At 26.4% G+C, this 17024-nt stretch overlaps 1 protein-coding gene across 2 annotated transcripts; it reads right to left on the minus strand.

Annotated features, from left to right (window-relative positions):
• Positions 1-5448: 5448 nt before the first annotated feature.
• Positions 5449-10742, minus strand: LOC111031644 (fatty acyl-CoA reductase wat-like). Of its 2 annotated transcripts, none has more exons than XM_022311675.1 (8): positions 10656-10742; positions 8646-8894; positions 8145-8272; positions 7946-8055; positions 7640-7829; positions 7307-7567; positions 5708-5965; positions 5449-5610 (listed from the first exon to the last, which is right to left on the minus strand). In XM_022311675.1, exons 2-8 carry the CDS (start codon positions 8856-8858, stop codon positions 5523-5525), a joined length of 1248 nt encoding a protein of 415 aa, XP_022167367.1. In that variant the 5' UTR covers positions 8859-8894; positions 10656-10742; the 3' UTR covers positions 5449-5522. The 2 variants fall into 2 exon arrangements, with proteins under 2 accessions (XP_022167367.1, XP_022167366.1); XM_022311674.1 differs by lacking the exon at positions 10656-10742 and adding an exon at positions 10094-10576.
• Positions 10743-17024: the final 6282 nt, after the last annotated feature.

Raw genomic sequence — 17024 nt, forward strand, 5'->3', positions numbered from 1 at the left:
AAAACGTTTTAAGATATAGTACAAGGTTCATCGTAAGTTCATATTATACAAATTAAAAAATATAGGAATCACAATCACAATATTTTTTTATGAGCAATTAAGTGAGAATTCTGACAAAATTCGTTAAATTTTCAGAAATGTGATAATTTTGTGTTTTGTATTACCTTTGAGGAGCTCAAGTATTTTAAAAGTAAAACGCATACATACTCCAGCTGAGATGTGGAGGTTCACCGTCGCGGAGCATGCTTTAAGTAGTGATATTCCAATAAAAATATTCTCCAAAGAACGTTCCCGGGAACAAGGAATGTCCTCAAACCTCTCCTGAAGTTTCTTTAAAAAAAAGTTGATTTAATTTAAACAGAGTGGCAGTATACAAAACTATAGCTAATAACTATATAATACTCAAAAAACAAATAAATTCAATCTTTACTCTGACAAAAAAAAATTAATTTCATAACTTAATTAAAATTATCATTTACTATAAATCGAGTCGTGTTTATCTAATACAAATCAAATACGTTTTTGGAACTTTTAAAAGTCTTTGTATCCTTCTATAGTATTTTTAAGTATAAAATATTTGGTACATTTACCAGCATAAATTATTTAACAATTATTTTGTAAACACACTCACTCTTGTACACATTTAGACACAACTACACATATTTGCACAACGCATGCTACGTAGCTTAACAGTATTTACCCGGCGATCCCGACCACTATATTGTTCGATCTACTACACCGCTGCACACCCAGCTAGTATTTTTAATACTTAATTGCTAGTGGTGCTCAAAACTAAGTAGTGTAAAAACCTGGTGTCTGGGTGAGTGTAATATTACTTATAAGCATTAAAAGTTCAAATGTTGACAAAATATATTGTCAATCATTATTTTAACTTTTCAGAAATAAGTGTAATACAAAGTCCTGTTCCTGTGAGCAGTAATTTACGGATTACTTAGGTATAACCAGTGGCGCTGAACTTATTTATTATGTAAAGCAATTGCTTCACTTCTTAAATTTAAATGACTGGGCAGTTGCTGTGGGTGGGTAGTTGGATAAACATTTTATACTTCGCTTCACAAAGAATTTTAGAGCTCGGCGCCTTTGGGTATAACAGTAAAATATTATGTGAATTATGAAATTGTTTTAATTAGATATAAGCTAATTATATTTAAATAATTAAATATATTTAGTAATATCTTGTATATTATATTTCATTACCACTTAAGCTTTCTTCCACGCATTCACGCATTAAATGCTCCTCGAATACAAATCTGCGTCAGGACTAAAAGCTAATTACCCACACAATCACAACACAAAGTTTTCTGTAAATAACGCTGTCTTTTTTCTGAGTAAACAAGGCAATTACGCAGCCATGCTCATCAACATTGGAATTTTAAATCTCATTTTTTATCAACCCGGTATAATGGAAATTTCTATTGCAATGATGGCCATTCTTTATACCTAACAAAACTCCCATCATATCGCTTACTATAAATAATTACATACATATCTTACTGTATATAGTGTAACATGTATGTTTATATAATACTGGCATCTATATATTATTCTTATTGTTATGTCTATCTAAGCAAAACCGTTCCATCCGCTCAAACTGCACCCACAAACCTTCGCTTCAGTCACAATAACGACACTCGCCTTATGCCTACGGATGTGGTCATACGTACTGAATTTCATAAAATAAATCCAATACATTTTTTGTGCGTTTAAAATAATAAATGTATCCTCCAAATTCAAAAGTATTTAAAATATATGAATTGTGTTGTTGGTTAATACTAAATTGTAAGCCATAATAAGCCGGCAGGCTGCAGCAAAATTGAGGTGAGTTGATCTGCTATATAATTAAATCCTTACATAAACATATATACGAAAGTAAGTCTATAGTATATATAGGGTATATATATATATATATATATACGAAGGTAGTAAATTAGAGTGCGTATGTAATATATATAAATAATAAATTATATATGAATAAAATTATTGTTAATAATAAAATATTGCTTAAGCACTTTATTTTGAATTACTACAGTATACAAGTCTTTAGTATCATCTTGGCGTAATCCTGATAGTAATGGTAAATATGCTTGTATTAATTTACCACATATTGTATTGTTATCATTCGACATTCACCTTAACATCTTAAAAAAAAGTAGAAATCGCTCACACAAAAATATTGAAAACATGAATTTTTATTTTAGTAATAAATTATACAATTTTCTCTTTGTTGAAGAAAAAATTAACATAATATAAGGGGAGTCCTATGAGGATATACCCATTAGCCGTAGAGGGGGACTCGTAAGGGGTTTTTTTGTCATTTTACCTATAAACTAAAAAAATGTTTAAAAATCGTGAAATTAATGAAAATAAAATGTTGAAAGGTCAAAATTTTCAGAAAAATAAGCTATATAAATAGGATATCTTCAATTGTTTCAAAAATACATTTTTTAACTTTTTTACCAAAAAAATTTAACTAAACGAAAAGATAAAAAAAAAAAAAAATGATGTAAAAATCTTAAACCATGTAAACATACCATAACTGTAACTAATGGCCATGCAGTTGCCGAGTTTTTGTATTTGATCAATAAAAAAAAAAAAAATGTATGTAGTCTTTGTCCCCTGGAAGTCTAATAAAAAAAAAAACATATACACGATATATTTATTATCTCAAGAGATATTGCAAATGGTAAATTATCGCTGCACGCCCTGTATATATTTTTTAATAGATATGTATTTTAAAGTAATATTTATCTCAACAATGTTAATAAACATAAATAAACAAAATACAAGATAACAAGGGTAATATAATTTGATAGGTGATTTTAGTTTTAATGGTTATATACATTTAATTTGACTACATTTTGAGTGATTTCTCTTATTAGATTTATAAAAAGTTTATGTAGACAGTTACAATACACATAAATTACCATTAACCAAAATTGCCAAGTTAATAAAAAATAATACTATCAATTAATATATTTAACATGAATAAAAAATAAAAAATTACATGGCACACTTAAAGAATTGTGTGCAACGGCAAAATGGTTGGTAATAGATTCTAATCTACCAGAGTAATATATATATAAATTGCTGGTGGTGTCTTACTGTCGAAAAAGAATTAAATGTAAAAACACTAAAGTTGTGTAATAAATCCAGAACACGCTTCTCTCAAACCTTTAAAATTATTATATTTATTGAAATATGCATATTTACAGTTTACTTATTACTCATATTATACAGGAAGTATTTAAAATGTTAGTGACCGGAACCTAATTATTTTTTACCTCCCACCTTCTTATTACTTTCAATTTTTGATAGAACAAATTAGTTGTCTTTATTAAAAATGTTATAAGCTTATATAGCTACATAAAGGTCGTCAATTTGTAGTTAAGCAAATTCGAAAAAGAAAAAGAAATTAATTTTATATATTGCATGATGGGTACATAATAGTATTAATATTAATAACGTATACCTAATACACATCACTCTTTATATAATGTGTTAAGTTTTTTTTTTTCAATATTAAAAAGTCTTTATGTTTTTAAATATGATTATTACATTATAAATTATGGTTCAAATAAATACTAAATTTACTCTTGAATTTTTAAGAAACTTAACTAACTTACTATTGACAATCATCAAATTTAAATTATATGGTGAGGTATAGTAGAATAGTAGATATGATTCTATAATTTAAAGTATTATGGACTCTCCTAAACTACTTACGATTAACATAGACTGACTAAAGACAAGATCTTACATGCCCATCAGGTGTTTTAATTTTTCATACCTATGAATGTATGCAACAATAACTAGGTATGTAAAAAATCAACCAATAGACCGAATGATGAGTACAGCCAATAAGGGCCCGTCAACTCTGTTAGTATAATTTTGTACCCACTATTTAATTAGAATATGTGTTTACAAAATTTTACTGAAATGTCCTATGTTGTCATAAATTAAATAAATAAATAATTGTATTAATTAGTCACGGTGATAATATCCCCCCTTAATTAATGTGTAGGTATAATACAATGTAAATAATAATTAAATTTAAGTAGGTATCAGAATAAAAAATCTCAGTTCAAAAATGTTTAATTGTAGAAAAATTAAATTATAAGTTTGTAGGTACATATTATGGTAATATAATTGCAGCAGCAAAATAGTAATTAAACTAATGCGGAAATCAAGTTTCCTGAATAACAAAAATAATACATCACTCATTATAAAAACATTTTCACACAAGTACCTAATCTAATGAAATTAGTTTTAATTATGATTTTGAAGTTAAAGCATTTTTGAATTTTGAATTTGAAACGTGAGACAAATTATAATCGATGTAAATGTATTGATAGAGTTACGAGGTTAGTATCAGGTATTTTTTTTCGTGCGAGGCGCCATCTGTAAAAAGTTGTGTTTGAAGAGTTCCACGAAGATTGATGGAAATTATACATATAATTGTTTAACAATTTCATACTATTTCCGGATATGAATAACAATTATTATGATATTTCTGAAATACTTTTTCCAAGGCAAAGCTATCCTATAGCTGTAAGGTCACATCCAATAGTGATTAAATATTAAGTCAATACTCCCAGGGAATTATCAATTGCCATAAAACTTTTAAAGTAAGGACTAATGATTAAAGAAATTCAACACATTGGCGTCATTAGAGTCGAAGTTCTGGGATAGCGTAAAAAATTATCTAAAAAAAATTTGAATTCAGTTTATTTTTTGAAAGTGAAAGAACATATCACTTGTTTATGTCCTCTATCTTATATGTCTTGCTATACACAACACTTAATATTAAAATACAACTAATTTTGTTCTATAACAATATTGTGAATATTTAAATTTTAAATTTGAATAAAATCTACACATTTTTCACAGAATAGGTAATTATTATTATGTTCACATCAAAAATTAAAAATTGTTTTGGCCATGATATTTTAACGGAATTCAACCTACAAGTCACAATTTACAACTAAATACACAAATTATTTTCGTTAACACATGAGGAATAAATATCGAATATAATAAATATTAAACACATTTTCAAAATGCAATTGATATTTGTGGTAGCTAAACGATACTCTTGCTATCAAAAACACAAGATTAATTCCTGGGGTAGCAAAAGTACCCCTCGATACCCCTTAGCGGGGTCTATAAATTTAAACGTATAATACTTTCTCTTTATTCAACTATTTTTTTTTATTCAAAATTATACCTATATAAAAAAATGAATTAATAGTTTATATGATTATTTTCAATCAATAAAAAAACAGACACGTACGTAGGTATTATAAAAATGTAAATGCTTGCTTGATACATAGTTTCTATACATGTATTTTCATATATATTACAATACAAAATTCACTATAGTCACTTGATATATAATTTAGAATTTATATAAAATAATTAAATATCTTCATTTATTTGCTTACAATAGGTAGGTATACTTTTAAAATACAATATTAAATACAAATGTAATAGCGACTAATCATTCAAAACAAATACTTTATAAATATCCAACACAATTGGAACACGAGATAAATAACTAGAACAACACACAACTGATGCAGCCTCAATAACCTAAAAAATATAAAACAAAATAAATATACATACACTACAACTATTAAAATTGGTAATATTTTGTTTCAATAAATACAATTATATTTTTTAGCAGTACCTTTTATTTTTTGATATAGCATTTTCAATGTTACTTATGTCTTCATGAAGTATATGTGTTCTGATACCATAATAATAGGATTGTATATACGACTTCCAATCAAATGATTTTAAACTGAACTGGAACATATTGCGATCGTCTTTACTTAGTGACAACCACAACTGTCTAGTATTTTTATTGTCAAATTTCCACTGCCTGGTAGAAAAATCGTAAAGTAAATCGACCATATTCTCTGTTTTTGCATACATTTTTAACATTCTGTATAAAAAACATAATACATTTATTATTCATCATTTCCGAAAACAATAGATGTATCAAACAATGTTATAAAATAAGATGAACTAATTAGTATGCAAAATATTTTTTTAACAACACGCTCTATAATAATTTTTAGTCATTTCTTCAACGACCCGAGACTCAACTTCTCGCTGTAGCCTGCATAATTTTAGAAAATTTGAATTTCAATAAAGCATTTATACAGTTTATAATAAATAAACCTGTATTACATAGATACTTATCTACAATTCAAATTTAACAATCCAAATATTATGTCTATACACCTTTAGATTCTAAAAGAATGATAGAATAAACTAATCTGTATATAAACAACCCTGAATATAAAATGTAAAAACTCAAGAAATAACCAATCAATTTTAGAATACTGATCAAGCCCAATGACTATAATTACATAAACTATACTACAACAATCTCTCATTACAACTATATATTTATTTTTATAGTATACTACCTATACAAAATATGAACCAGCAAAACATTGTGTATGAATATATTTAGTAAATAAGGTTGTGAATTTAAAAAAAATATATTTGTTTATTGTAGAGTTGTAAAAGTGTAGGCTTTAAATCGTAATTAAATTTTTGTTTATATTTTTGTTTTTTGGGTTAATTTGTCTGTTTTTCTCTTCTCTTCTTTATTCTATTATTTTTTATTTTTTACTCTCAATTATATAGGTACCACCATACTAAAAAGTTAATAGTAGATACACCAAAGTTTAGATGGATAATTACCTAAGATCTTTGTAAATACATAATCGATTTATAAAATACGCATATTATAATATTTTGAATATTATTTGACACTATTCTAACTAAAATTATTGAATAACCAAACATATAAATTTGTAAACTAACTCTTAATTAAATATATTATGTATTATGTATTATTTAGAAACTCCAATATCGCCAATACGGGGTACTACCTCAGTGGCGAATTGAGCCAGATAATTTGTAATGTAATTAATTAATGTATTTAATGCATTTATTTTATTTTATGTAACTCTTTTAGCAAAATAAATATTTATTCATCTCTTAAAAAAAAATCAAAATCAGATCAATTACTTATTACATATTACCTACATAAGTATCAATTATTACAAACAAAGCAAGCAAAACAATTGTATCTATAATATGTATATTATATATATATGGTATATTATACCATTGTTACTATTGAGTGTCACATATTACAAGAAAATATAGTCAAGTAATAAAATTTACATTTATAATGAATATAAACATATTTATATATCCGTATACATGTTTATCCAAATTACAAACAATAAAAAGTGCAATCACTTACTTGGGAGATTTACCACGTATAATCAACGCCAAGTCCATAAATGCGCCTGGTATTCGGTGCAAGAAAAATCTCAAAATGCTTCCAACAGTGAAATTTGTGTAGAAAATATAAAAAGCGTACCACATTGATTGCAAAGGGGGAGCTAAATAATATTGACCGTGCATTTCTCTGATAAATCTACCCCAAGTCAACGAGCTTTCGACACAAGAAACGTAATTATATATTTTCGGCACCTCGTTTCCGCCATTCGATCGTTTTTGCCTGGATAATTATCAAAATGATATTTAACGCTTGTTCGCTCATAGAAAATGTCTTACGTGAATAATTGCATACCTGTTGACTGTGTCCCACATGACGCTAATCAATGCGTTTACGGTGTAATCTGCAGGGATAATATCTGTGATTTTGCTCCCGATGTTTGGTGCCGTCCTTAAAAATCCAACCACGGCTGCGGTAACCAAGCCCGTTGGTCCGTTCATGTTTTCTAACCAGCCAGGTTCCGGTTCAGAATGCGTGCATCCGACTGTAATGTTATTAGGTTGATAAAATTTCCGTTTTTAAAAATATACTATTTTCGGGGTATTCAAATTTCTGTATGACAACATTAAAAGACGAATAAAAAAAAAATAGTATTCTTACTGATTGAAGGACGAAATATTGATATCGGCAAGCGATTTCCATTTGTCAGTATCATGTTTTCCGTGACTGCTTTCGTAAAAGTATAAGTGTTGGGCCAATCCTCTATGATTCTATTGTTCAAGTGAGTATATTTTTTTTTAAAGATTATAATATTATTCATCAATCGAAAAATGTATAATAAATTAAAAATTATATTTACTTAGAAGTTGGTACGTTATCAACCAACATATTTTTCAACTCTGTAACTGTGACCGGGACCTTATAGTATTCTTCTTTGATTTCTTTCCTCGGACAGTGTGAATAAGCGGTCGACACGTGAACGAAACCCTGCAAAATCAAATCATTTCTCAAATATTTCAGTTTATACTTTTTAATATTTAGAGAAAACGTATTTCCTTATGATGATAAATCTTTCTATTTAATTTCTAATGCTTTAGGATTATTTTTAATTATCAGTTTATTATCTGGGAACAACGTAATTTATAAATACAGAGATTTTATGAAGTAATTTGAAAATGTATCAAGTGACCGATAAAAAAGATAAGGGGACCGCTATTTGCCATATCTGCTTTATCTACTGTTCTGTATTTTATGCATTCAGTTTATGGCAGCTCTAGAAAATATTATTGTAACAAATGCGTCGTTTCTATACAAGGTATCCCTTGTTTTATTTCGTCAACAATTTCTTTTTATTAATTACCTTAAGATTTTTCATTTTTGACGCTAATGCCAGCAAATTTTCGGTCCCTTGAATATTTATTTTTGATGCTAACTCCAGTGGTTCGTTGAACTTAATCGTTGCTGCGCAATGAAAAATGAAGTTAACATTTTCTATCATCCAGGCAAGGTCATTTAACGATAATCCCATTGATGATTCCTCTAAATTTCCTTCAATAATTTTAATGGACTTCATAAAATCTGGTTTTTCATGACGAATTCGATCAAAAAGCTGAAAAAAATTAATGTTCTATTAACAATTCAAATACAAATACAAATTATTACATTTTTTAAAATGTAAGTTGTATTTAGGTACGTAACTTATAATTTATTGATCATTTTATATATTGGACCTTTTCCGTTTAGTCACTGCTATTACTATGTACTAAAAATATGTGTTCACTGTCATCAATATAAATTTAAAATTGTTTTACGAAATACCTATAAAAATAACTGAAAGATAGAGTTATACGCAACTAAAGGCAATAGCTAGTAGAATCTGACCCCCCTCCACACACAAAAAAAAAATTGGTCTTAACTTCTAAGACAAAGTAGTAGCTATTAGGCCAGTAAAACTTTTGAAGTAGATTTTTATATTTCTGGTAGACTCCAGGCGTTTATTTAAAACCAATTAATAATTAGGTAAATTATGAAATAGTTAACTTTCAAAGTAGGTACCTAGTTCAATAAAAAAATAATGACTGGTTACTAAATTTCAATCAAAAAAATAATAAATATTAACTTTCAATTGTACTAAATCTACCATATTTTTAACACATAAGTACACCTATGGTTTATTGTGAATCAATACTTGACATTTTAATGTACTGATAATCATATATTCATACCATTTATTCTAATTATATACTATTCATAAAATAACACAACATTGATAAGATAAATTTCGCATTAATTTCAATGTTAATAAATATATTTTATTTTTGGGTTTTAAGACGTGACATTTATAAACATGTTTCTCATATAAATAATCATTTTCATTCTTATGTGCAATAACTTATCTTTTAAGTATTTCTTAATGTTTAAAATTAAAAATGATACTTTAAGAGTTTTTACACTGGTTAGTGGTCCCCACAATAGTACTAGAGTAGTCACTGTATATTGTCTGTAATAGTATTACATTATTATAATTATTATTATTTTTTTTTTTTTTGAACTGATAGTGGTTGACAATTGTTTTTTTAATTTATACTTTAAATGAAATTTTCTTAAGTTAAGAGTTAAGATATTTATAATCTACTTAATAACAGTTATTCTCAACAAGTATTTATAGGTAGATATTTATTTAAAATACCCATAATAAATTTAAATTTTAAGATTGTATTTACAAGGATAATTTAAACAAAATCATCAAAACTGCACTTGAGATATAACATTGTATCTATGTACGATTAACAACAACATTATACTTACAGTTTGCTTGAATATTTTTGCAACCCTTTGGCTAGCACTTAGATCTTTTTTACTTCTGACAAGCAACACAATATTTTTGACAGGACAAGATCTGAGTAATTTTTCAGAGAGTATTTTCCCCAAAAATCCAGTACTTCCTGTTATTAAAACTATCCCATTTCTAAACGATTCTGCTACACCTGTTTCCATCATTAAGGTTAGGTTTAGTGTGATTGTTAAGACTATAAGATGTAAGTTCTAATGTATGGAAGTAACAACTGAGAAACAAAACACGATAAGTGCACAAACTGAAGCCATACAAACTGTTGATCCCTTATTAATAATATATGTTCAAAGCAAGTGCAATAAAGAAATTTGATTGAGCGGGGAAGTACTGCCCATTTTTAGTATTTTAATTTGATCAGACGTACGTATTCCATAGCTCTCTCCCCCTCTAAAAACGTGTATAATTGTTTAATCAAGGGCAACCAGAGAAGAAAATATCTAGGAGTAATTTAATAATTAATAATTAATAACATTCATAATTAAAATCTTATTAAATATTCAGTAAATAATACAATACCTAACGAAATAGCAAAAAACTCCACAACAATCAACAGCTGGATATAAATACCAGGAAGTATTTCTTCACTCACTTCAGTTCGTGATAGTAATCTTGTCATAACGTATTAAAATGAGTAAGTTCATGAATTCCAATTTCCAATATATGCAAAATTGTTTTATTTAATTACATTTATAATTATGTTTAGTTACAGAATAGATGACAAAATAATTAAATGGACAACACACAACAATGTGGAAAAAAATTATTATTTTATGTGTAACATAGTTAGTACCTACGTCATTGACCATTGCATAAAAAAATCAGCAAAAAAAAAAAACAAATTAATGAACTCAGATTAAAGTAAACATTCCTACTTGCGAGTACAGTTAGACGACATAACTGTGGTATGTACGACAATAAACATATTTGTTCGTTATTCAACATTATTATTTTTTATTAGTTATTAACAAAATACATTATATTTACCTAATTATTAATTTCAAATTTAATTATATTAATTTAATTCTAGCTATATGATAATTTACTTTTCTGCACTATATTGTACAGAATATTATAATATCCGTCCATTCGTAGCCAACGTTTTTTTGACTAAATAATGAATATATTTTATAATGTAGGTTGATCATACAAAAATTATATTAATATTGAAATATAACATATTTTGAAAAATAATAATGCCAAAAAAATGTTTAGTATTCGTTTTTATGCTAACTCTTTTATTTTCTTCTCATATATTTTTTTTATAAAATTAAAGAGCTCTATTATATGCTAGACCCTAGACAGACGAGTTTGTGTATTTTTCCATTTTCGAAAATAGTTGTTCTATATTACGTTCTATATAAAGCCATTTCAAAAAAATTAGTTTGAATTTTAAATGGTTTAGCAATGTTCAGATAAAGTTTCTTTAATTTATTTTTTTATTATTATTATAATCAAGACTGTAAATTTGATGCATTTGCTTTTATATTTTGCTACATTGTAAGAATATGGATTGGCAAAAATCTGTTTGTGCTATATATAATTCAAATAGATAATTTAATTTTGAATATTTTTAACGATTTAGGATATATAAATTGACATTTTAATAATTTTATAGTATTGATTTAATAGATTTTTTTCTCAATGTTCCAGTTGCCAATATAAATTTGTCCATAAAATATTCTGTATGAGATTAGCGATCCAGTTCTGTAGAATCAACTAAATTTGATAATTTTTTTTGTTAACTAATATAGGGTAATATTCAACTGCAGCATTGAGCTCCGTTTTTCAATATTTTAATCTCAAACTTTATAATGTGTACTATACGAAAATAATACAATTTTAAGTTTTTATTTACAAATTATATGAATATATGATAGTATATTAACAGTATATGAAATAAAATAAAAAACCAGAGTTCGATGCAGCCTATAAGAAGACTTCTTCTTTCAGGTAAAAAAATAGTTATCAACGCCCGTAAATTCTACAAGGCCTGAGAATTATTCATGTATAGTCATTTTTTTCGATATAAGACACTGTATTAACTCCCTCCTCCCCCTAATAAAGTATCAGGCAGTAGCTTGGTAAATTAGTATTATCATTAGAGTGTCAATTAAAATGTAAATTATAATTTTCAACTCCTAAAAAATTGTGAAAAATTTGAAAAACCGACACCGGGCCCCATAATATTTATTAATAGATTACCGATGAATCAGGTCTAAATTTATTAATCAGTGATCACTAAAAAATAATAATATATTTGTCTACTTCACCGATATTTAATATTTATACTAAATTAAAAATTATATAAACAATGTAAAAAAATTAATTTTTTTATCACATCATGTTAACTTGGACTTTATTAGATTGTTCAATTTACATTTTTAAGATTTTTTCGCACAAAAACCCCGTTAAAACCGGTGAAATGATCTAAAATGTTTTAAATATGATCAGGTTGTGGGCAAATAGGTGAAAAATCAAAATAAAAGAATTTAAATCCGTCCAAGTCACATTTTCACTTAGAAATCTCGATTCACCACCTGTTACGCTAAATTATCAAATAATGTCCAACAGCAAATGTAGTTAAAAATATTTTGGTCTGACTCAAGATTAATGCCTAAAATGGAGCCCACAGATAAAACTGTTAACTCTAGACTTCACTTCCTAAAACCACTTTTTAAACCCAAACTCTTCCTATCCAATAAACTTACTATATACAAGTCAATAATTTAACTAGTTTGGACATCAGGTATACAGTTATAGCGCTCGGCAAAGCGTCCAATGCCAAAACGCTTCAAGCGTTTCAATCCATCAGCTTAAGACTTAACGTTTGCTTATTCGTACTTCACAAATGCCTAAAAATTCCTACACTTAATCAATCAGCAAAATTATATTACTTAAAATTTTTTTACTAAATTAAACTCTCACAGTAACTCATTAATCAAACAACTATCATCCGTCTCACTCCTGGTAATGTGAATAGAAGACTTTAAAAAAATTAGCCTAGAGACTTACTAAAATGAAAATAAAAAAAATAAAAAAATGCAAAATAATACCTAAAATTTACCAGATCGGGTGACACTGCTGAGTGCCTGCTATAAGTTTTAATCTCATGTCACTAATCAATAACTATCAAATTTGCTTATTATACTAACTAATTGTGTAGATTGGAAATAATTTAATAAAACGTCTGTTTTTTTTTTTAAATGTTTTATTATTTAATGTTAAATTATACATAAAAAATAAAAATAGTGGAATACTCACTTCACAATTAATGTATTGGTTTAAAAATCAGGTTTTTTTATGCGTCTGACGTCACTTTAAGGAGAAGATATTTTGTTGTTATTTAAAAAATATTAATCGCTGCATAAACTTGAAACATTCTATCATACCTTAATTTTAATTTTCTGTACACAATGAAGTTTTCTAAATATTTAGAATTATTTAAGGATATTTATAGACATTTAAAGTGTAACTAATTGTATTTTATCGTTGTTAATAAAAAATGTTATGCTTAATCAAAAATTTTAAAAATCCAACACTCGATCCCACAAAAATTGTTCTGGTTGAAATTTCAAAATATTTCAAATATATTAAATGAACAGATTTTTATAGAATTTTGAAGTTTACATTATGACAACTTTTGATAACTGAAGACGAGCGTTTTAAATTATTTACGACCATTGATCAATGCTAAATAAATAGATAATATACTATTAGTACTTAGTAATATCTTTTAATAAATTACTAAACATAATACAATATACATAAACAAAATTCATAATGGTTACCTATATGAGCTATGAAATAAGACCTAGAGTACATGCGTAATAATAACTACTGAACAATTTAATAAAGTAGTTACTAGTTATACCTTATGCAGTATCAATGTGTCAATAGTCGTAACTTTTACATTGGATTTTCTGTGTACTAATTTCAAAGGCCTATTTTAATATTATTATTTTATTGTATATAATAGCAAGTTCAACACACCAAATCCAAAATTATTTTATAAACTATTTTAAATTTAATCCAACTATTATTTTAGTAGTTTGTATTACTTAAGAAATTAATTATTCTATAAAAATAACAAACTTAAATGTTAGTTCTTACAGGCAAGTAGGTCAAAATGACGAAATTTTAAGAAACCAGTAATATTTAACCCAACGATAAAATTAATTTAAATGAAATAAAATAAAATAAGTATAATAGAATTTGGTTTTAGCAGCAAGTTACATTTTGACACCATTAAAATCGTGACAAAAAAACAAAGGAACGATTTATAAACATGTAGCTAAAAAAAGGTAAAAAAACGGAAATGGTGAAGATGTTTATTTTTATTCTTATCGAGTACTCTGATAAGTGAAAACTAACAAAACGTTGATTACAAGGTCAAAACTGGACGAAATGCTTTCTATATTATCATGGCGTACTGTGTTCCGTATAATCTGCACGATCAAGGAATTACCTACTTACAACACAATAATAGATCATGCCCAAACAGTTGTAATATTAAGCACTTTGATTAAGACATTAATTAATTGAATACTACAATGTGTGTACAGAATTTTTACAAACAATAATAATTACGTTAATTTATTAATAAAATCCAAATTTGTAGGCTATAAAAAATTACAAGTTCATGTACATTAGTCATACATATATGTAATGTAGGACACAATTACATATAATTACAATTAATGTAGGTATAATCATACACAGATTCACTAAATTTAAGTTTTATTTAAGTTAATGATTAACTATTAAATTAAAAAGCTATTCTGGATGGATGTCAGTTTATTATCAAAACAATATAAAACTTTCGCCAGCTTAATTCACAAAATAAGAAGTCTTAATTATAAATGTAGTTAAATATTAACGAAAAAAAGTCAATCAGAATTATTTAATGAGAAATCTTTATTTTTTATTTTATCTTGAATTAGACTTTTTGGCGCTCCTAATAAATGTTTTGTGTCACTTGCAGTTCTACTACAGCATATTATAACCTATATACAATAATAAGTTTCGAGTCAGGTAATAGTGTAAGACGTATTATATATATATTACATACAATTGTATTCTATGGTAAAAATGCAAAATAAATTTCTTAATATAGGAAGTTTGGATGTCCGCGTTCATATCGAGATTGATTAAATTGTGTGATTTGTGTCTTGAGCTAACATAACAATATTAATATTCTTATAAAAACAAAAACTTAATTGGCTAAAACTTGATACATTTTCACTTGATTTCAATTTTTTTTTTTTTTTTAACTGTTTTAAAAAATATTAATCGTATTCCATTTAATTAGAATGTCCATGCTAAAACTAAAAAAATTGTTTTTAAATATATTGATTTGCTACGGATATTCTAAGAGTCATACGGGACTTTTGAAGCAAACAGAATAATAAGTAATAACAGATAGTGTACATCATAGTGGTCATGATAATCAGGCTTAATAACTGCATGGCATCAAAACCTGCAAAAGCGACTAGGAGACAAAAACCGAAGTATAAAGTGTTGTTTTTATGTTCAATACAAAATGTATATAAACTGCAGAATAATAGGGTACAATTTACCTTTTTGAGAACACTATTGAATATGTTTACTGTATAACAATGGAAACCCAAATGTATGCATTTTTGCTGTTTTCAAAAATAATTATTCAATTCATTTACTAAACACTAATTCATATACGTATAAAACTATCTAAAAATCGTCATTAAATATTACCAAATCACATAAAATTACAAATAATTTAAAATAAATGTTTTCCTTAGTAAATAGAGCCAATTTTAGATAAATACATAATATTTTTGCCATTTTTATACTCATCATAGGTTAGGTTAGGTTAATTTAATTCATTTGCTGATCATTAATTTATACATATAATATTGTCTAAAAATCATCATTAAATATAACCAAATATTACCAAATCACATAAAACTACAAATAAATTAAAATAAAATAGTATTTTCCTTGGTAAATAGAGCCAATTTCACATAAATACGTAATAATATTTTTGTTATTTTTATACTTATCAATTATCATATTATATTATCATAGAAGCTTTAATCCGCTTTAAATCAGATGGAGCCATATTTTTACTAATTAATTTTAAAATTTAATATATTTTTGTCATAGTTTCGACTTGGATTGAATGAACAAATATACAAGGGCATCTGCAAGGGGGTGCCTGAAGGGGGGCCATTCCTCTCGCTATTTCAGTTAATATTAATTGTTTTATCACTTTAATATAAATAAATAATGTATGCTATATTATCAGAGATTTTTTAGTTTGACCCAACCCCCCTCTCCGGCTTATATTTCTGCAGACGCCCTTGAATATATAATAATATGTGTCTACCTAAATAACAATTATCTAAGTACTTTTATATTGCTTATTGAAATTTAACTTTTACTTTAAAAAAAAACCAAACTACGACTATGCGTCGATACGGATACAGTGTGATCACGATTTAAGGTAACATTAAATATTTTGGCCGGATGAACTTGTATCGAAATGAATTTTGGAGGGAACCTAGGAGGTACTGAAATACATATTTTGTGAATTTTCAGATTTTTAACACTTACGGTGTACACGTGCTCAGTGCAAAGTGTATTTTTTTAATCGTAACACCTATTTTTAGCATATGATTTGGATTGAACAAATTTTTTCAAATTGATATTTGACTCATAATACTTGGCTCGAAGTTCAAAATCGAATGAATGACAGCCATAATTTAATTTTGAAAAAAAAAATGTTTAATTTACCTGTGTAATTTTTTTAATTTTAGGTCCATGTATGTAATTTTTTTTTCATTACATTTTATAATTATTATTTATATGATTAATATTATTATTATTATTAACAGTAGTAGTAGTAGT

Source organism: Myzus persicae, unplaced genomic scaffold (genome assembly GCF_001856785.1).
Source record: "Myzus persicae strain clone G006 unplaced genomic scaffold, MPER_G0061.0, whole genome shotgun sequence".
NCBI classification, from domain to species: domain Eukaryota; kingdom Metazoa; phylum Arthropoda; class Insecta; order Hemiptera; family Aphididae; genus Myzus; species Myzus persicae.